This window comes from Hevea brasiliensis, chromosome 8 (genome assembly GCF_030052815.1).
Source record: "Hevea brasiliensis isolate MT/VB/25A 57/8 chromosome 8, ASM3005281v1, whole genome shotgun sequence".
Lineage (NCBI taxonomy): Eukaryota > Viridiplantae > Streptophyta > Magnoliopsida > Malpighiales > Euphorbiaceae > Hevea > Hevea brasiliensis.
Window position 1 is genome coordinate 98552229 of NC_079500.1, and position 21210 is coordinate 98573438.

The 21210-nt window shown below is 30.9% G+C and overlaps 3 protein-coding genes across 4 annotated transcripts; 2 read left to right on the forward strand and 1 right to left on the reverse strand.

The window, feature by feature from the left end:
* Window positions 1-1359: 1359 nt before the first annotated feature.
* LOC110664307 (L-type lectin-domain containing receptor kinase IV.3) lies at window positions 1360-3068 on the forward strand. Its single transcript, XM_021823928.2, is given in 4 exon segments — window positions 1360-2225; window positions 2228-2349; window positions 2351-2583; window positions 2809-3068. Coding segments are annotated over 3 exon segments (987 nt in total). The 5' UTR covers window positions 1360-1522; the 3' UTR covers window positions 2513-2583; window positions 2809-3068.
* Window positions 3069-8833: 5765 nt separating this feature from the next.
* On the forward strand, window positions 8834-13272 carry LOC110664308 (proline transporter 2). Of its 2 annotated transcripts, XM_021823930.2 has the most exons (8): window positions 8834-9367; window positions 9864-10088; window positions 10223-10317; window positions 10619-10808; window positions 11502-11626; window positions 12443-12658; window positions 12747-12798; window positions 12880-13272. In XM_021823930.2, the coding sequence occupies exons 1-8, from the start codon at window positions 9265-9267 to the stop codon at window positions 13122-13124; spliced, it is 1251 nt and encodes a 416-aa protein (XP_021679622.1). In that variant the 5' UTR covers window positions 8834-9264; the 3' UTR covers window positions 13125-13272. The 2 variants fall into 2 exon arrangements, with proteins under 2 accessions (XP_021679622.1, XP_021679621.1); XM_021823929.2 differs by having other exon boundaries at window positions 8835-9367; window positions 12747-13272.
* A 754-nt stretch (window positions 13273-14026) lies between these two features.
* LOC110664309 (probable sugar phosphate/phosphate translocator At3g11320) lies at window positions 14027-18389 on the reverse strand. The gene is made up of 4 exons (XM_021823931.2): window positions 17526-18389; window positions 16554-16657; window positions 16196-16424; window positions 14027-14573 (listed from the first exon to the last, which is right to left on the reverse strand). Exons 1-4 carry the CDS (start codon window positions 17964-17966, stop codon window positions 14427-14429), a joined length of 921 nt encoding a protein of 306 aa, XP_021679623.1. The 5' UTR covers window positions 17967-18389; the 3' UTR covers window positions 14027-14426.
* Window positions 18390-21210: the final 2821 nt, after the last annotated feature.

Below are 21210 nucleotides of genomic sequence, written 5' to 3' on the forward strand. Positions count from 1 at the left end.
AATGATATGATATAGTAAAATAAATATAAAAATTATTAAAATATCATTTACAATAATGAAGGGATAAGAAAAGTTTTCTGAATAAAAAAGAACATGATATAATTGAAATTTATAAATCATGAAAAGATAAAATAGGAATACGAAATATTTAAATCATTTCAAACCATTAAATTGGTGATTTAAAAAGTTACAGTAAAATTACTATTTTTTAAGAATAATCTTTACAAATAATGAGAGAAATCATACCATACATTATGAAATCATGGTGAATCATGAACCAAACAAGGAAAAGCCATTCTCTTTTCAATAAAAAAGGTAATTGAGGTAAAATAAAAAGTAATTAGGAGGGGCCTGGCCATTCAAATATGATGAAGATACCCTGTCCAACAAAAATCCCCAAATTTATGGCTGTTTGAAACTTTGTAATATTGGTCCAAATAATCAAAAGAAGAACATAAATGTACTGTCTGATGAGTAAATATTTTGCTCAGTTGAAACACAATCTGCATAGAATCTTCTCCACCATTATTTTGCATTTGACTGTAAGTTTGCCTGTCAACCATCCATTTCTATTAAGCACAAGTTATGATTTTGTGGGAGCAAGTTCATGTCCATGGAATTGGGAGCCCCACACCTAAAATCACATTAAGATTTCCATGAACTAAGCTGTCCTTGTTACTTAACCTAACTTGTTTTCCCATTTCTTGCATCTATGTGATTTGCACAAGAAAATGTCACTATATGGTATAACACTTACTCGATTGACTCGAATAATTTTTTAGGCTCTAAATTAACAGGCTCAAAATAGTTAACTCAAATTATTTTACTAATCAAAATTAAGGTTATATAAATTTTTAATATATTAATATTGTGTTATGCTGAATACAGATACTAAATCAAGAGCAAACTCTTCGTTATTGTTATTTGCTAATGTTTTATACAATTTATCTCATCTCTAGTCACGATACAATTATTACTTTGAACACTCCATTTTCTCTAAATTCAACCCAACCCAACTTAGACTAAAAATATTTTCCTTTCTAAATTTTATTTTTTTTTTTTTGCCTATTTTTATGTGACCGATTATTAGTGATATAATAATACCCGCTAAAATTTTTTAATAAATAATTGTTTAAATGAATCGAGTAATAATTAGTGAGATATAATAGAAAATAATTTTCACTTTTTATTATAAAATAATTTATTAATTTAAAAAAAAAAGTAATTAAGAAGACTAAATTTAAAATATTAAGAATTATTTTTATTTGAAATGATAATTAAAATATGAAAAAGAAATAGGGAGAAGAACCCATTTCTATTGTCAATTAGGCCTAGTGAAAAGTTGTGGCCCAAATCAGGCCTGGCCTGAACCAGCGCCCAAATTTTGAAGAGACACTTGGCATCTAATTATCATATCAAATCAGTTCTTTCGTGCCAGAGAAGAGAACCCTAAAAATGGAATTTTTGTAAAATTTCGACCCATGGAATCATTCGTGTCTTCGCTCCAAAATTTCTTCAAATCATGGTTGCTGCATTTCACATTTCCAGTTCTGCATTATCCTTTCTGTTCGTGATTTTCCATCTTCTAACCCTATATCCCATTTCTGGTCTTTCACTTGTTACCATAGTCACTAGCAACCCCAACTTCGATCCCCAAATTGCTATTCTTGGAGACGCCAAGTTCTCCGATGATGGCTCTCGTGTGCAACTTACGAGCCCTCATGCCTCAAGCTCTGGTCTTCTCTTTTACAAGGATCCCTTCAAATTTCTCGGTTCTAGTCCCAGCAAAATGTCATCGTTTTCCACGGAGTTTGAGTTTGAGTTCTCTGGTAATAATGGGGATAATATATCTCTTATTATGGGTACCTATAATTTTGCATCAAAATTTCTGGGTCAATTTCCATTTGAGGTTTCTAGTGAGAAAGGGTATCCGGATATTGAATTTGGCGCATCAATGGATGGCAATGTAGGTGACTCTAATACTAGTGATGTATTCGTAAGTGTTAAGAGTAGAGTGAAACTGAAGGCTTGGATTAATTATGATGCGAGTTCCAAAAGATTAGAGGTTAGGTTAAGTAAATTGAGGGATAAAAGGCCATATTCGATTGATCTGTCTAATATGTGGGAAGTTAGTGATGTTTATGCGGCCTTAGGCTCAAGGAATGGTAACAACTCATTAGAGACATATTTTGTGTATTCATGGAGGTTTAGGTTGAGGAATTTTCCGACTGGATGCATTCCTTACCAGTTGATCCTCATGTTTCTGTGGATAATAGCAATGAGACTTTGAGAGTGCATAGTAGGAGATTCTGTCCTTTTACTATTCTTGCTGGGATGATTTTTGCTACTGGGATGTGGAGCATTATTTGCGTTTATGGTGCTATTTGTGTGGGCAATCTATGTCAATCGGCGCACTGTATTTCCAATTGAAGGTAATGTGCAGCCAGTGGCATTCAGGTATGAAAAATTCAGTGTAGGTGTGGAGAAAGATGGGAAAGTGGTTAAGAATTAGAGATCATGCAGTATATTACTTGTGAATTTACTTGGCAATAGAGCTCGCAGCGAATGAAGTTATGTTATTATGTAAGTTGTTTGTGTTGTTATTCTTGTTGTACTAACAAAACTAATGAAATGTACAGTTGCTTTGGGTATCCAAAATGTAGTATGCAATGAACTGTTTTGTATCTGCTGAGCTTGATCATTAGGCGATGTATGTACTACCTTACTGATGATTTTAATTTATCTACTTCTTAATATCAGTGCAAGTAGCTTCACTGCTTAGATTTCTGTTTGATTATCTTAAAACAGATAAGCACTAAAAGAGTGGCAAGTAGCAAGTGGCAAGTGGCAACAAGCTTGCTATGTAGAGTCAAGAGTGTTCATGGTGTTATGCATTTTGCAGACAACCACTGTGATTGTTTTCCTAGAAAATAGTTAGAATGCCACGCTGTATTAATCTCTTCTTCTCTGTCTTCCCTCTCTTGTTTACTTATTTTTCTTAAAGATGCAGAATGGAAGCAAATGATCCATATAGATTATAGTGGATCCTAACTAGTTCAGAAAGACAATTAGTGAATTAAAATTTAAAAAAAAAAAAAAAATATATATATATATATATATATATATTCTATCTGCATATCATTTTCAATTTTCTAAAAGCTTGGAGCATCAAAACACTAAATTAATATAGTTATTTCATTGCTCCCTTGGTTAAGAACATTAGGACTCTTCCTTCATGTGAACGAGTGAGAATCTGGATTATTATCAATACGCCTACTCGCCTAGCTCTATGGTTTTGTATAGTCAATTCGGTTGTGATTGATTTGTAATAGCTTAACAGTAGCCACACAGGATTTTAACTTGGCTGCACGTATTTAAAACCCATGGAGCAAAGTGATCATTGCTCTATCCCAATGTATTGATTTATGTTAAACAAATTTGGCTAATGCGATGTTAGTGCTAAACTTGATCATAACTCTAATTTGAATCATTCTTGTCCAGACTTGATTCTTGTGGATTAGAACACAAGGGGGAATTTTTACTTACAAAATTGGTAGGTCGCGTATGAAATATGTCTTTTTACGCATTTGGATTTATGAACACGTCTAGGTAAGAATCCTACTTGTTCTGTGACACTAATATGATTCTGGACTCGCATTGATTTAAGCCCATGATACTAACTGCATAATGGCATCCAAGCTTGTCCTTTAGTCCAGAAATTATGGTTGGAAGCCTGGTAGGGGCTTGGCCCAGAAGTCATCCAATCCCAGGGTAGCTGTTGACACATATAAGTCAAGGAATGACAACCACTAAATGCTTATAAAAATCATTATATTTGAATTCGCGTAATATTTATAATATTTTAAATTATTTTAAATTTAATTAAAATTTAACATCATTTATTTCAATTTATTTTAAATTTAATTATTATATTATCTGAATAATATTACGTAGTCTCGCTTACTTCGTAAAAGAAAGACAACAACTACCTCACCGACGTAGGCCGCCGCCAAATGACCAAATTCAGAATTTCTTGGCCCGCCGTGCCGTGTACTTAAATCTTTATTATTTTTTATATTAATATTTATATATTTTTGTGCTATAATTTCATGCATGTGCAATATTCCATTATAAGAAACAAAGTTGAAAAAATAAATAAATAAATAAATATATATATATATATATATATATATATATATGAAATTTATTTTTCTTAACGAGTAATATTATATTTGTTAAAATTTTTAAATTTATTTATTTATTTATTATTTCTATTTTTTTTAAAAATATTAATATTACATTGAAAATAGTGTAAATATTATATAAAAAAAGTTATTATATTATTAATAAAAAATAATAATAAATAAACATATTTAAAAAATTTTAATGAGTAAATTTTGCATTCAATAGAAAAACCGATAAAATTTAGTGTGGGATAGACTTACTTTCACAACTTGGATAGCTCTATTTAATTCTCAAATTGACAATGGCTAATAAACAAATTTATTAGTCTTAATCACCAGCGATGGAAATATTTACACTTTTAATAATAATTAGATAATTGTTTCTGTTTTTACGTACGATTAATAATAATTTTTATTTTTATTTTTTAAATTTTAATATATAAAATAATATAATATTTTAATTTTTATTGATTATTTTAAATTTTATTTACTTTACTTTTTATTTCTAAAATTTTTTAATAAAAATTTCATACTCAACTCAACTCAACTCAACTCAACTAAGCTTTTATCCCAAAAATTTGAGGTCAGCTATATGGATTCGCTTTCTACACTCTAAACGATTTTGGGTTAAATCCTCAGAAATGTGTAATGCTTCTAAGTCATATTGTACTACTCTCCTCCAAATCAATTTAGGTCTACCCCTCTTTTTTCTTTCTATCCTTTAACCTAATGTACTCTACTTGTCTAACTGGAACCTCCGTATATTTACGCTTCACATGACCAAACTACCTCAATCTCCCTTCTCTCAACTTATCTTCAATTGGCACTACTCCTACCTTTTCTCTAATACTCTCATTACAGACTTTATCTAGTCTAGTATAGCCACTCATCCACCTTAACATTCTCATCTCTGCAATTCTTATCTTAGACACATACGACTCTTTCAGTGCCCAACACTCACTACCATATAACATAGCCGGTCGTATGGCTGTACGGTAAAATTTTCCTTTCAACTTATTGGGAATCTTACGATCATATAAAACTCCCGTAGCACGTCTCCACTTCAACCATCCGGCTTTAATCATATGACTAACATCCTCCTCACATCCCCCATCTATTTGAAGGACTGAGCCTAGATATTTAAAGTGATTACTTTGGGACAGTACCACTCTATTCAAACTAACTCATTCCCTATCACTAGTTTGGCTTTCACTGAACTTGCAATGCATGTATTCTGTCTTCGTTCTACTTAACTTAAAACCCTTTGACTCTAGAGTACTTCTCCAAAGCTCTAGCTTTCTATTGACTCCTTCTCATGTCTCATCTATCAGAACAATATCATCCGTAAACATCATGCACCAAGGAATACTCTCTTGTATATGTTTCGTCAATTCATCTAAAACTAATGTAAAAAGGTAAGGGCTTATGGCTGATCCTTGGTATAATCCAATTGAGATCGGAAAATCTCTTGTGTCCTCTCTCACTGTGCGCACAATAGTAGTTGCTCCTTCATACATGTCTTTCAACACTTGTATGTACCTAATAGATACCATCTTTTGTTCTAACACATTCCATAAGACATCTCTTAGAACACTATCATAAGTCTTCTCTAAATCAATAAAAACCATATGTAGATCTTAGTTCACATCTCTATATTTCTCTATCAAGCTTCTAATGAGAAAGATCGCTTCTATAGTTGAACGACCGGGCATGAAACCAAATTGATTGAGAGAGATAGAAGTATCATGACGTAGTCGATGCTTCACAATTCTCTCCAACAACTTCATAGTATGGTTCATGAGTTTAATTCTCCTATAGTTTGAGCAACTCTGTATGTCTCCCTTATTTTTAAAAATAGGTACTAAGATACTCCTCCTCCATTCATCAGGCATTTTCTTTGAGTTTAGAATCTTATTAAATAATTTAGTTAACCATGCCACTCCCATATCTCCCAAACATTTCCACACTTCAATTGGTATTTCATCGGGTTAATAAAAATTTTATGATAAAAATAATTAAAATTTCTCTATATATAATATAAATATAAAATATATGTTAATATATTATAAGTTATCTCATAATAATGACTACTTATTATAATATTAATAAGATAACTATTAAATAATTTATAAATTATATACAATAGAAAATGCTACATAGCAATACTATAAAAGAGAATACTACATGTTAGACAAAAATTGCTTGTGCTAATATACGTGACTATTAATAATTTTAATTTATGTGTTTTCTTATATAAAAATAATGTAATGTTTTATATTTTTTATTAATTATTTAAAATTTTATTTTTATTACTTTTACCTTTCAATCTTTTTAATAAAGATTTCATAATAAAATAATTAAAATCTACCCATATCTAATATAGATATAAATATATGTAATTAATATATTTTAATATATTATAAATTACCATATAATAATTGCTACTTATTATAGTATTAATAGGGTAACTATTATAGAATAAAATGTCACGTATTAACCACATGACAACACTATAAAAAGAGTATCACGTGACATTTTTTTAGGAATATTTCCCTATTTTATATATATATATATATATATATATATATATATATATATATATATATATATATATATATATATGAAAATTGTTTGTGCTTTTGATGCAAGCCTTGGCTGAATGCTGTAAATGAGAGCACAATTCATTAAGCCATGGAAGATGAACCGTCCTTCACCCAAGCACAAACACACCAGCACATACATAAATAACTCAACTTCTTATAAGATAGACAATACTTTAGAACAAAGAGGAGTTTCATTAACTTTGAAAAACAGAAAATACATGATATCAATGACACTTGAAATACAATGGCAACCTGTGCTAGAATTTCTCAAGTATAAGCCTAAGATATTACAAGTGACAACTTGTAATAAATCTAAGTTTTAGGCAGAACTTAGTAAAGAATATAACCTCACAAAAGTTTCAGTATGAGAACTTAAAACTTCTCTACAATGAAGGAAGAAAATACAATCTCAAAAATCTCCAACAAAATGAGGGAGACTCCCCTTTTAGAGGTGAGTTTTTGCCAAGCATGGCTATTACCCAATGAACCATGCTTGGCTTAGATAATTCGCTTAGTCTTTCCATAAATGTTTAAATTACAATACCATAAAAAAAGGCCCTCCCAAATCAGATCCCTAAAAATGTTCTTTGTCTTGTAGTCTAATTTGGTAAATTAGCTTTTACCAAAATTGCAAAAGAAGCCTCCCAAATCAGATAACAATCTCCAAAAAATGTTCTTTATCTTAGAGTCTGAGTTGGTTAATTAGCTCTTGCATATTGGAATTTTTAATAGTGGACAATAACCAACACCAGTAGCTCTTGCATATTGGGCAAAGCTGTATCTTCTAATGGTTGGTAGACTTATAGAAGAAGAGGTCCCACATGTCACGTTATCTTCCACACAAGCTGCCACATCCTTCTTAGTTGCCAGATTATTCGCCACTTGGCATGCCACATAAAATAGGCTCCAATGGGTCCCCCAAGCATTCGGTCATGTTTGTTTCTTTTTGTTCTCGTATGTGCAATGTCATTAGGCAAGTGGCACATCCTTGAGGGCTTGGCAAGTCCTTGGCCGAATAATGTTCCTCCACTATTGCTTGCAATGTCTTGGCCCGTGATCTTGTGATAGCTCCCTTAAACATAGGTGCATCAAGTAAGTCCCCTCTGTTGTATTCATCAGCTTTTACATATGATTAATAATAATTTTATTTAATATGTTTTTTAATTTTAATATATGAAAAAAATAATTACATCATATATGTTATTACTTTTTATAATATTTTAATAAAAAATTTATAATAAAAATAATAAAAAATTATAATAATATAATAAAAATATTATTAAAAATATGAAATAATTTATATTTGTATATTCATTAATTTTTTAAATTGATTTTATTATAAATATTTGAGTTGAAAAGGACTTTTAACTATTTTAACAATTAAAAAAATACACTTTTCTATCACATTGATATTATTGTAAATTTATTTAGATTAATTAAATAAATCAATTTTATAAAAATATAGTTATAATTAATTAATTTTTAATTATTTATTAATCAAACCATTGATATATCGATATCAATTCATTTGGTTTTATCAATCAAACTTCGGATCAAATTTAATATCACTGATTGAAAATCTAATTTGCGGAGCCACATAAGGAAAAAAAAAAAAAAGATGTCTTTGCCATTATTTTATATCAGAATTTATTTATTTATTTTTTCATTGGGGCATCAGGAATTTTTAGTATTTTTAATGAATATATTTCCTTTTATATTCATATATAATTTACATATAAGATATACTATTAAATATTATTTTTATCTATTTTTATTTATTATATTTAAATTTTATATGATAATTAAAAATATAATTAAATATTTTATTTTCATAAAAAAATTAATAATCAATTAAATTATTTTTTATTTAAATCTAAAATAAAATTAAAAAATAATAAACGAAAAAAATGTTTTATATTCCACATGTTTTGTATTAAATATTATATATTTATTTTATTAATAAATAAAATAATGTAATATTACATATAAAATAATATTTAATATTAATTGAAAATTTTTTTATTAATTTAATGTAACTTGAAGACTTTGGTGGGTGTGAAGAAAGCGAGAGTTGCAAAGATAAGAGAGAAAATCAGAGGTTGAAGTTGGCAATGGAACTTAATTTTAAGCATGTGTAAGGAAATCCAAAAATCCCAGCAAGCAGGCCAATTATGAGAGGAAGATAGAAATATCAATACCAATGACCTGTCAAGACAGACTGACGAAACCCAATCTTACTTTAATCCATCACTAGCATACAATTCATTTGCCCAAAAAAAGGTTGCCTTGTTTTGCTGTGATTTTAATTCTTTTCCCTTTTGAATAGTGGATTCAGAGAGCTATATAAGGGAGGGAACACGCTGGCTGTGGGACAAATAATTCTCGAGGAAGAGAGCGAATCGCTCTTAGTAGGAGGAGGGAGGGAGAACTGCCAACAGGTCCACCACCCGCATCGCCGCTGCCAAGAGCAGAGAATAATGGATGGGGATGGAGATAGAGAAGATTCTTGGCCAAGAAAAGTTCATGATGAAGAACAGTTGGCCGTTGAGATTCCTGAAACTGCTCATCAGATTAGCAGTGGTTTGTTCCTATTTCTTTTCACAGATTCTTTTTTTGCATGTATGGGCTGGGCTAGTATTTCTGTCTTGGGATTTCCATTTCTTTCTTTTTGTTTTGTTTTCTTTCCAGATACGCAGAGTCTAACACTGAAAAATGTGTGAATGATTTTAATGACCAGGGATTCTTGTAAAATGGTGTTTTTGTTAATACCCTTTTTTCATTGATCATATTAGATTCTGAAAGAACCTTAATTCTGGTTAAATATTGAGTTCTTGATTGGCCTTCTCAGATTCTAGATTCGAAATTTCTTTTATTGAGATATTTTAGGAGAGATTAAATCTGATATGCGACCATTTATAGTTTGGCTGTTTGGATGTTTTTGACCCAACATTATAGCGAGCTTTATGGTGTTTGTGTTTGTGGGTAATCTTTATTAGTTTTTTTAGCAGAGTTTTATGGGATGGAAGTTCTTGTTTGCTTAAGCTCTTTTGTCTGTCGTTTTTTTGGGAATTTACAGATTCATGGTTTCAAGTGGGTTTTGTGCTCACAACTGGTGTCAACAGTGCCTATGTGCTGGGATATTCTGGGACCATTATGGTTCCTCTGGGTTGGGCAGTTGGTGTAGTTGGTTTGATTATAGCTGCTGCAATATCATTGTATGCAAATTCTCTTGTTGCCAAGCTTCATGAATTTGGGGGAAAGAGACACATTAGATACAGAGATCTTGCAGGATATATATACGGTGAGCAAAATAAAATCTAAAATATAAACAACTATACATCTATATTAATTAATATCATGTAATTAGTTATTTGATTTTATATGTTCATTAATTTATTTTGTTTGCCTATATTTGATGGGATGTTTCTATTGCAGGTAAGAAAGCTTACTCTATTACATGGGGATTGCAATATGTTAATCTTTTCATGATTAACACTGGATACATTATTTTGGCTGGTCAAGCTCTTAAGGTAAGATCAAATTAGGAACATTAGCTGCCTTTTCCTGCAATGAACGGAAGGCAATTGTACATAAGAGTTTGCACATTTTGTGAAGGTAGGCAAGACTCTCAAAAGTGATCCTTCCTGCTGTATCGCTTTGTTTGTCATCTTATATTTCCTAGTCATTAAACTAATTAATTATGAATAAACTGAGAGTTCGGAGCTCTAACTTAAATTTTCTGCTTCACTAATTATCACATTACATTCATTTGACAAATGGAGTTTAAAGTCATTTGCAGTTCTTTGCTGATTCTGTGTAATTGTTTTGCAGGCGGTCTATGTTCTTTTTAGGGATGATGATGCAATGAAGCTCCCATACTTCATTGCCATTGCTGGGTTTGTATGTGCTTTGTTTGCCATTTCAATTCCCCATTTGTCAGCTCTAAGAATTTGGTTGGCAGTTTCAACATTCCTCAGTCTGATGTACATCATTATAGCAATTGTTCTCTCCATTAGAGATGGTAAATCAACAAGATGTAATTTTTTGTGCTGGATTAGTTCAATTTTTGAAATTGATTCTGGAGGACTATGCATCTAAGTACATGTGCTTGTTTCATTTTGGTGATCCATACTTGCATGTGATGAAGAACTGGAGGATTTTTACAGAAGTCTTCACAACACTTTGGATTAAAATAGAAAACAACATTTCCTGAACGGGCCAATACTTTATGCAATGAACCCTGCATGCCTGTGTCTCTTATTTGTAATCATCGTTGTCAACATGGTACTCGCCATTCTAGGAAATTTGCAGCATTTCAATAATCAGTTATTTGGCTGCTGTCATCTCTCCTCATCCGTGCTCAAAAATTTTATAACTAAAGTTATCCTGTTCTTCAATTATATGCAGTTATAACATGCAACATATATGAATTCTGGCATTTTATCTGTGAAGAATGCATAGGAAGTTGCTTTGTTCTTTATCTGCTGTGAACAACCAATTGATTCTTACCTAATAGCTTGGGAAATTATGTCATGTTCTAAAAGGATCAGTTCATTTTCAGAAAGGTGTTACATATATTATCTGGCTGTGTATGCAATGGCAAATGTGACATGAAGTTTGATCTGATCCTTCCAATACTTCAAACTAGTCTGTAGATTTTGTGTTTGAATTATTAGTATTGTGCTGAATTTGAATTATAACTACTGTATTGTAGGCTGCAGAGCACCACCAAGGGACTATAGCATTACAGGAACATCAGCATCCAAAATATTTACATCAATTGGGGCAGGTGCTAGTCTGGTTTTTGCATTTAACACTGGAATGCTTCCAGAGATACAGGTATGAGAGGAATTGGAATCCATTGAGTTCTCACTGAACTTGGGCATATTCTCAATTCATCAAAATAGCGAAATACTGGAGTATATGCATTTATTATTGAATAGCTAGATGGCTTCTGTTCATTTCATGATTTCAGATTTAGTGATAGTTCTCCCCTTTTAGGTATGGCTTTCAGCAGCAACATTTTTTAGCTGGCACAATTATGAATACTTTTAGGGGCTAATGTTTATCATGCTACTTCCTGAAGGAAGTAGACTGGTGATGTGGGGCATAATCAAGGGGTGTCTCCACAGACATATACACAAACAACACAGGCATCTGCACACACAAAAATAGGGACACCTGGGTGAGTAGGCCTGGAAAGCAACTCTTGCGTAGATCATTTGATGGTTCAGTTTGCAATATGAACTTGGTAAAGTGGAGGAATGAAACTATTTCAATGGAGGATATTTTCATCAGGTGTGAATGGTGAAGAATGCTGTTGGGATGGATGTTTGAAAAACCAATTAAATGAAAGAAGAGAAGAAAATGGATACATTTATATACCCTAACTAGCGAAAATTCTTTCTTATCCTTATAGATGACCAAGTTATCTTTATCATTACTCTTTAAAATGTTAAAATTCTTCATTTTTAAGGTAGATCTAATAAGGGCTTTAGACTAGACAGACTACAAGTTTTGGTAAGTTGGGTTAGGTTTGAGGTCTTCAAGCGGATGCGGGACCGAATTGTTTATGCATAAAATACCTATCTTTGCCTACTTTGTTTCTGTTTCTGCCTTCAATTTGTACGTCTGTTACTGACTAATTTACAACAGGCAACAATAAGGCGACCTGTTGTTAGTAACATGATGAAGGCTTTGTATTTTCAATTCATAATTGGAAGTTTGCCATTGTTTGCTGTCACTTGGATTGGCTATTGGGCTTATGGAAATTCAACAACCTCCTATTTGCTTAGCAGCGTCAGTGGTCCTGTTTGGGTGAAGACAATGGCCAACATTGCTGCGTTCCTGCAATCTGTCATTGCTTTACATGTAATGCATTAACACTAATGCTTTTTTAAAACCCTTTTATCTTTTCCTTTTATCTAATTTTTCTTTTAATGTACTCTTTCTTCTGCAGATTTTTGCAAGTCCAATGTATGAGTACTTGGATACCAAGTTTGGGATTAAAGGTAATCCATTAGCGATCCGCAACTTGTCGTTTAGATTAGGGGTGAGAGGTGGCTACCTAACCATTAACACATTGGTTTCAGCTCTTCTGCCCTTCCTGGGAGATTTTGAGAGTCTCACTGGGGCCATCAGCACCTTCCCCCTCACATTTGTACTTGCTAACCACATGTACCTGAGGGCAAAGAAGAACAAACTAACCAATTTGCAAATCCAATGGCATTGGCTAAATGTTTGTTTCTTCAGCTGTATGTCTATTGCAGCAACAGTTGCAGCTCTGAGACTTATAGCAGTAGATTCCAAGACATACCATGTTTTTGCAGATTTGTGATGATCATTATAATGGGGAGATTCAATTAAACCCCTTTTCAGAAATCAGAAATGTCACTGAAATTAAGTGACGTTTAGATTTCTTGTTGTATTTGGCTTTAGCTTGTAGCTTTAAGCACAGAATAAAATTAGTTTATTTGTCAATCATTCTTTATATATCATTCTTCTTCAGTTGTGCAATACATGAAATGAGTACAAAATGTTATATTTTCTTCTATCAATTGTATATGCTAACAGTGTAACTTGGTTTGATCTAATGATTAAAGATATATGAGCAGAGTCAGATTCGAATCCTCATCTTCCAATCCCCATTCCCTGTACGCCAACAACTTTAGTGGCAAATTATAGTTGGCCTAGATATTTGCTATGACACCTAGGATAACGACATGAACATTAAAAAAGAATAAAAAAACATTTTTTTAAAAAATAAAATGCAAGTATTTAACAAATTTAAATATTTAATGTTTAATCATCTTTCAAGAATTGAATATTTAAATAATTTTAAAATGTCACATCAACGTTCAACAGCTGGATAGTTGCACTAGTTCAACTTATGCATAGACCACTCAAGCGTTGATTCAGGCTTTGATTCATTCCCTTTCCTAACCTTCAAACCACCAGTTTTAGCCAAAACCAATATATATACTATATAAACCAAGGACTTGCACACTGTAATATTTGAGATTAACCAATTGAACATCTAAACTAAAAACATAACTTACTTTAATTATGATTTTTATAAGTCTTGATGATGTTCAATAGATTATGATTTTAATTCAAGCGTTCAATGAGTACATCTTAATTAGTACAGGTGTGCAAGTATGCATTTGTCAACATTGAAGTTGATAAATAGTTGTATAAACTTGTCATCATAAGATAACACAAAACAGTAAGAATAACAGATGACAGTAAAGATTTGGACGGTTTTTTCATTAATTAATCAATGTGACAAATATCAATAACAAACTGATTCTGTAGAGAGCCAATTCTACAATAATTTCCTGAAAGAATTAACCAAAACAAAGAAATAGAAAGAAAGATAAAATGATATTCCTCTACAACCCTTGACCGGGACTAATAAGGATAAATCAGTCACTTATTTGAGTTTTCTACTTCTTGCTAATCCTGAACTTGTTGCTGATACAAATGGAAACCAATCTCCAGGTTTCACTGTAAAAAAATAGGATTTAGAGGGCAAAATCCATTGCACCATTCACGGCCCAACTCCCTCCCCATGAAGGTTGCCACAGTCCTGGCACTGATGGAAACAAAATATATATTTGGAAAATTGCACTTTTACGCATCATTTGCTCCTTTTCTTTGCTTCGCTGTACAGGATGACTCCAAAGACTGTAAGTGTGTAACCAAGCATTCCAGTAACAGAAACTGGATTTTTGAAAATTAAAATTGAAACCACAACAGCCACAGCCCCTTTCGCATTTCCTAGAACCTGAAAGGTCAATAACATTTTTAATCATAAAGCTAGAAGCCTTGAAAAAAATATAAAGAATACTGAAAAAAATTAAAAAAAAAAATGTAACGAAGGACAGATATCTAAGTGCATCAATACTTCAAAATTCAACATGACAGGCAGTTGAAATATTGAATGAACTATGTAATTCAGATCATCCTGAGATAGTTAAAAATACATAATGGTTAGCCTATACAACTTCAGCCACAGTCATTGCACTACCTTCTACAGTAACAAGGAATTCTTAAATGGATAATTGATAAATAGTTAAGACATCAGAATCCAAAAATTTTACGTTGCTTTCAAAAGGTGATCTGAAAATCATTGTGGGCATGACATAAATAGCAAAAGACCACACAACATTATAACTTTGGTCAACCTGCATATCTTTGGCCATGCTTCCTTTCAACTTATGACCAAACCACTCAATGATACAGAACCATTAGTATTTTCTTTTGCACACAATGACTTCACCTCATATTCTCAGTTCATGTTTCCTAGGTCTTCTTAAACAAAATAGATTTACCATTCCCATCTCCTCTTCCAATGGAACAACAATCTGTAGAGTTCCTCAAACACTCAAAATAATAATAATAATAATAATAATAATAATAATAATAATAATAATAATAATAATAATAATAGAACTTCCACATATAGCTCTCAAGTCACAACAATCAAGTCCAACAAGCTAATGCCACAAAGACCACTTTTGTCATTGTCATTAGAGTCCTCTTGCCTAAAATGAAGTTCAACTTCAATGATCCCAAATTCATAAATAAAATTTTCATAAATTCAGTCAGATCAATATTCTTCACTAGGCTAGATTCACTGTTAATCAAATTACATCTTGGCCTGAAGTACCAAGAAAAGAAGGGACCATACATATACCAAATGAGGGAAAACCATAGGGAACAAAATCAAAAGTCTCTTTGCAAATTTTTTTAGGAGGAAAGAAGTGGAATCATAACAAACAATGAAAAAGAAGCAACTAAAATTGTTGACTGATACGAACAGCTGAAAAATTCACAATAACACCACCAATCATTGATAGAATGCTTGGAATATTCAATAAATTTCAGCACTTAAATCAGCTTTACCAAATAAAATCCTCTGGGACTATAGGAAATATTCCATTAAATGACTTGTGTGAATGCAACAACAGTTGCGATTCTAAATTTTCAATTGACTAAAGTTACACCATACTCTCTGAATGTTGCTAGTTTCATCACCTATAAGACTCCCCTCCATTTTGGCCAATACCATACTCAACTCAACTAAGCCTTTATCTCAAAAATTTATTAGGGTTGGATATATGGATTCTCTAAACGATTTTAAAACTTATGAACTAGCACCAGAAAATGTCTATTCCATAAGCAGCAAAAGTAAAAAATTCGCCAAGAAGTCCCAAATTTGTTCAGATTCTTGTAACTTCGTGCTTCACTGATGTTAAATTGAACACCCTAAAATATTACACTAACGTCTGTTTTCCAGGTAGAGGGAAATTGTTACTTTCTTAAAGACCACTCTTCAAAACACACAAAAGTGTTCTATGGCATCACCAACATGTGTTTGGAAAAGTCTATGAAAATAAGGGTTACCTGTAAAGTCAGAGCACTTGTGTGTTTTGTGACCAAAAAGTTGGTCAAATTTACAAAATATGCTAGCGCCGAGTTGAATAGCAGGTACCAGACAATCTTGATATCATCTCTAGCAAGAGCCAGTGTAATCCCAACCACATTATCTTCCATAATAAGAGTTGCAGGAAGTAAAAAGACAACAGCTATGGGTGCCATGTACAGAAGGAGGTTCATTGAATTCAGCTTCTCCCTAGAAAAAAGGTTACAAGAGTTTTTAGTATCCATTTCCTTTTTCAGATCATTTAAAAGTACTAAAGAATTAGTGCCATCATTTTCAATTGTAAAAATAATGCAGAAAACAATATACAAAAATCCTTACCCCTCAGAAGAAAGCAAAATCCCTTGCAGCACTGATTTGAGTGCCCTTGCAGCTGTAGCAGCAACACACATTATAAACCCAAATAGATGAAAACTCGGTTCACCCTGTGGTTAGAGAAAAGAGCTGAATGAGTATTTAGATCCAGGGGATCATCTGAAAGGCACAAAAAACTAAATACATCTCATAACAAAGCCTTGAATTCTATATTTCACTTTAACTCCAGCTTAGGCTCTGTTTGGACGAGGGTGAAGAAGTAAATAAATACAAGAAGGGGTAAGCAATTTATGTACCCTGGTTTGGAAAGAGGTGAATGTAACTTAATGGAGGGAAGGGTGAGTAAAGTATACTTACCTCCATTACCCATCGTATCTCAATTTCTTTTTTACACCCCAATTCAGAGTGTAAGGAGGGTGATGTGAGATTTTTTATTATAACCTTTTTTACCCTTCCACTACTTACCCTTTCTTGCCTTTTCATTAATTACCCTTCCCATGTCCCATCCAAATAGTGCCTTATAAGTGCCTTATAGACACAGTGTACTACAACTAACGCCAAAAATTCTTTTTTTTTTTTTTCTTCCATATTTTCAATGGAAATCTCATTATCACTATTGCAAAATATAATCAAAATCCTTTCAACAAGAATACATATAAGCAAAATACCTCAATAATATATCCACAGCTCAATGTCAACAACTACACTATCCAGCTTTAAAGTCAAACCACCCCAGTAAATGTTAGCTAAATCCCATCAACAATTCAAATTGGAAGTAACTAATTCTCATATCTTTCCCTAGCTAATGTAAATACATAAGATATTCAACTTAAACAGCGATTCAAATCAATAACACATCAAAATCAACTAATTTTAGCACCAATAAAAGCAAACCCATTTACACAATTTGCATAACTAAAAGGCTCATTAATTAAAACAAAAAGGACAAAACAAAAACAAATAAACATAAACACATACCCCACTGGCAATAATTACTCCAGTAACGACGGGGATCAAGGTGACATAAGTAAGCCAAGCCTCCCTCTTAAGGGTCATCAAATAAGCGAAAACCGCAGTGAAAAACGGCGTCGTAGCACCAACCGCTTGATTGAAAGAGACTGGGAGAAACCTCAAGGAAATGTTACCAAACACGACCGACACACAGAAGACGAGACTCAAGGCGGAGATCTTGAAGAATTGAAGGCGCGAGCGAATTGTCTGCATAGGGACCATCTTCATCCAAACAATGGCGACATAGCTAAGCAAACTACAAGCGGTCATATGACACATGGTCAAGAAGATCGGGTACTTGAACCCGTAATTGCTTAGCAAATACTTGTTCAGTAACAAAACCCCGATATTTGAGGAATACCAGGAGCTCACTAGACCGATCGTGAACAACCGGGAAGTGGTCTTCATGGTGGATATTAAGCCGGGGGATCTACCGTTTTCTGATCGGAAGGCGGGGATTTAGGGAGGTGGGGAGAGATTAGGAGAGGTAAGGCGAACTGGGTTGCTACGGATCTGCAAACAGAGAGGAATTAACAGAGAATAAAGGGTCTCCCATGGATCTGTGACATAGATAACGAAATTTGAAACACAGAGAATGGAAAATTTGGAGGGAAAGGGAAGGAATGTGAGCTTCTCTGCAAATACAGAGAGGAAAGAAAATGGAGGAGCCGAGGAGGATGAAGAAGAAGAAGGAAGGAAAACGCGTGATGAAGGGACTGATTTTGGGGCTTTTTTAAAAAATTTTTGTTTTAATTTCAAACAATTTTTGAGTTTGTGATTTTGTTTTTCCGTTTTCTCACCCTGAAATGAGATTAGTAATAGAGGAGAGAGATCTTATATATGTATTGGGTTTTTTTAGTATGTATCACAGCACAGTGCTTATAATGTATGCTAGTTTAATTAATAATTAATTAATTAATTTTTATTTTATTTTTGTGTACAGTATAAGGAAAGGGTCGTTTGACTTTTCATACAGTGTAATATAAATTTCTAGAAAAATCAAAGTGCTATTAATCATAAAATTTGAAATATAAAAGTCTATCAGTGAATAATTATATATATGAATTTTATTATATTTTCTGGCGAAATCGGAAATTGATGCCACGAGCGATTTATATTTTTTTTAAATAAATAATTACTTTTTATTAGAGCCGAAATAATAGTTTTAAAATTTTAAAAACTCATTTTCATTAATTAAATACCAAAAATTTTATTTTTACTTATTAATTTTTTTTAATTTTATTAACTGAAAAAATGTATTAATTTATAATTCAATTTAGAATTTTATAAAAAAATTTTATAAGTTTACAATTTACTTATATATATATAATTACAAAAATAAAATGCAAATAACTAAAATTAATATAAATTTTATTTAATTTTTATACATATATACTAAATATCAAAATTTAATAAAATGCCTTTAAGTAAAATTATTAATTTTAGTTATAGAATATAATGAAAAGGAAAAAAAAATAATTTAAAAAAAATTTGTAACGCCTCTCTCATAATTAAATATTATTATGGATTTTGGTTTAATAAATTTTACGATTTTATCCTTTGAATTTTTTCTTTGAAGTTTAAAAGTATTTTTTGGTTTTTTTTATTAAATAATAAAATTAAATATATTTGCTTAAGAATTTCTAATTTACTAAAAAAAAAACCAAAATCTTAAATGAAAAGGAAAAGCAAGAAAATAGAGGGAAAAGGTTGGAGAGGAAGGCAGCATGAACATGAAGATGGTGGACCTATAGTTTATACCCATTTGAAAAAATAAAAATAAATAAATAAGGTGAGTCCAAAATTAGGCAGAATTACAATAATACCAAAAATTGGTATGACTTTGTAAAAGACAAGTGCTGAAATTTCATTGGATCATACAGCTACGAATTCCATTAATTGGACACTAGTCCACGCGTATGTTACTCCATCACCATGCACGTTTTTGAGACTATAGGAGTTGAATTAATTGAAAAATAAACAGAAAAATTATAATTATAATTTTTTTATTAAAATAATTGGATGATGCCAAAATAACCAACATGATTGGCAATTAGGTAGAGCCCACTCAATCTCTTTAATTTAATTTCATCATTAAAACAATCTTTAATCTTCCTTAATTTTTTTTTAATTAAATGAAAATTTAATGAATTGGAATATGGATGACTCAGTAAACTATACATGAAAATTACTTGATTTAAATTTAAATTTAATTATTATTTTAATTTATTTTAAATATAATTAAAATTTATTTTAAAAACTCCATTCAAATAAATAAAATTTAAAATAAATGGACAATATTATTTAAAATGTAAATACAAATTTAAATCTATATATACCATGACGTATTTGGAAGGAGTGAATGAAAGTTTTTTAAAAGTAAGGTAAAATAATAGAAAATAAATTATGAAAATTTTTCTAATTTATCAATTTAGTAAATTGAAAAAGTAAAATTTTTAAAGATTTTAAAACCCTCAAAACCTTACGTTCTTAAAAAAAAAAAAAACAAACTTCTCTTAAACAAACTTAATACTTAGTGTTAAAGTTTTTATACGGTAATTAAATAAATAATTAAATTATTTAAATTATAATAAAATATTTATTAATTTAATTAAATTATTATTTATCTCACTTAATTATAGATAAAAGGTAGAGATTTTATAATGAGTTTTAAAAAATTATATAAATAATTATTGTAATTAATAAAGATAAATATAAACTTAAAAAAATTAATATTCATTAATTTTATGGATCAAGGGAATAATATTTTTATATAAAATTAATAAATAGTCAAATATTTCATTTAATTACTTTGGCAAAATGAAATTAGTGCCGGATCTGATGCACATGCATCGTTTCTCCCTATAAATGAAACATATTAAATGTATAAACATGGAAAATCTGAATAAGGAAAAGGATGAATCACTTCAAAAAGGAATTTATTAATTCTCTTTTAATTTAGCTGGATTATAGGTGCAATGATTTATCTAAAAATAAAATAAAAAAAAATTTCTCATATAAAGAAAATGGAAATTCCCATTATCCCAGCAAGATTTGATGGAAGCCTCGTCACCTTTAAATTGAAATTGAAGTTCTAAATCTCATAATTTTAAAAATAATTTTAAAATTTTAATATTATGATATCAAACTTATATATGTAAAAAAGTATGTTTTTCAAATGGTTAGAACTACTCTTTTTGCAATTTATTCATATAAAATTTGACCCTTTAATCTCAATTTTACATAAGAATCAAGTTCTCAAAATAATAATTATTTTTATAATGTAAATAAATGGTTTTCTTTATTCTCAATTTCCGTATAAATATCCACTTCTAAAAGGGGCTCTAAGAATTTATTTTTTGTTTTAAGGACAACTTCAAGAATTTTTATTTTATATTAATATTATAAATATTCTTATAAACTAATGAAATTTAATTTAGTGATATTAAAGTCAACTCTAAAACCGTAAAATCCTAAGGAATATAATAAAATACTCTCTAAAATAAAAATAAAACTTTTAACGGAGAAACCCATTCCGCTCTCCGGCAGGAAGAAATTACACACCCCAGTGCTCTTTCTGCGGTTAAAAAAAAATTATGAAAATTCATGCATTTTATGAATTATCATGTTGTGCATTAATCTTAAATTAATC

Excerpts from the sequence above, each read along its gene's own strand:
- LOC110664308 (XM_021823929.2), top strand. The coding sequence starts at position 9,265 with ATGGATGGGGATGGAGATAGAGAAGATTCTTGGCCAAGAAAAGTTCAT. Across the intron at positions 10,089-10,222 it reads TCTTGCAGGATATATATACG|GTAAGAAAGCTTACTCTATT; the intron begins GTGAGCAAAATA and ends TTTCTATTGCAG. Across the intron at positions 12,659-12,746 it reads AATCTGTCATTGCTTTACAT|ATTTTTGCAAGTCCAATGTA; the intron begins GTAATGCATTAA and ends TTTCTTCTGCAG.
- LOC110664309 (XM_021823931.2), bottom strand. The coding sequence starts at position 17,966 with ATGAAGACCACTTCCCGGTTGTTCACGATCGGTCTAGTGAGCTCCTGG. Across the intron at positions 16,658-17,525 it reads GAGTAATTATTGCCAGTGGG|GGTGAACCGAGTTTTCATCT; the intron begins GTATGTGTTTAT and ends CTCTAACCACAG. Across the intron at positions 14,574-16,195 it reads CAAGTGCTCTGACTTTACAG|GTTCTAGGAAATGCGAAAGG; the intron begins GTAACCCTTATT and ends TTGACCTTTCAG.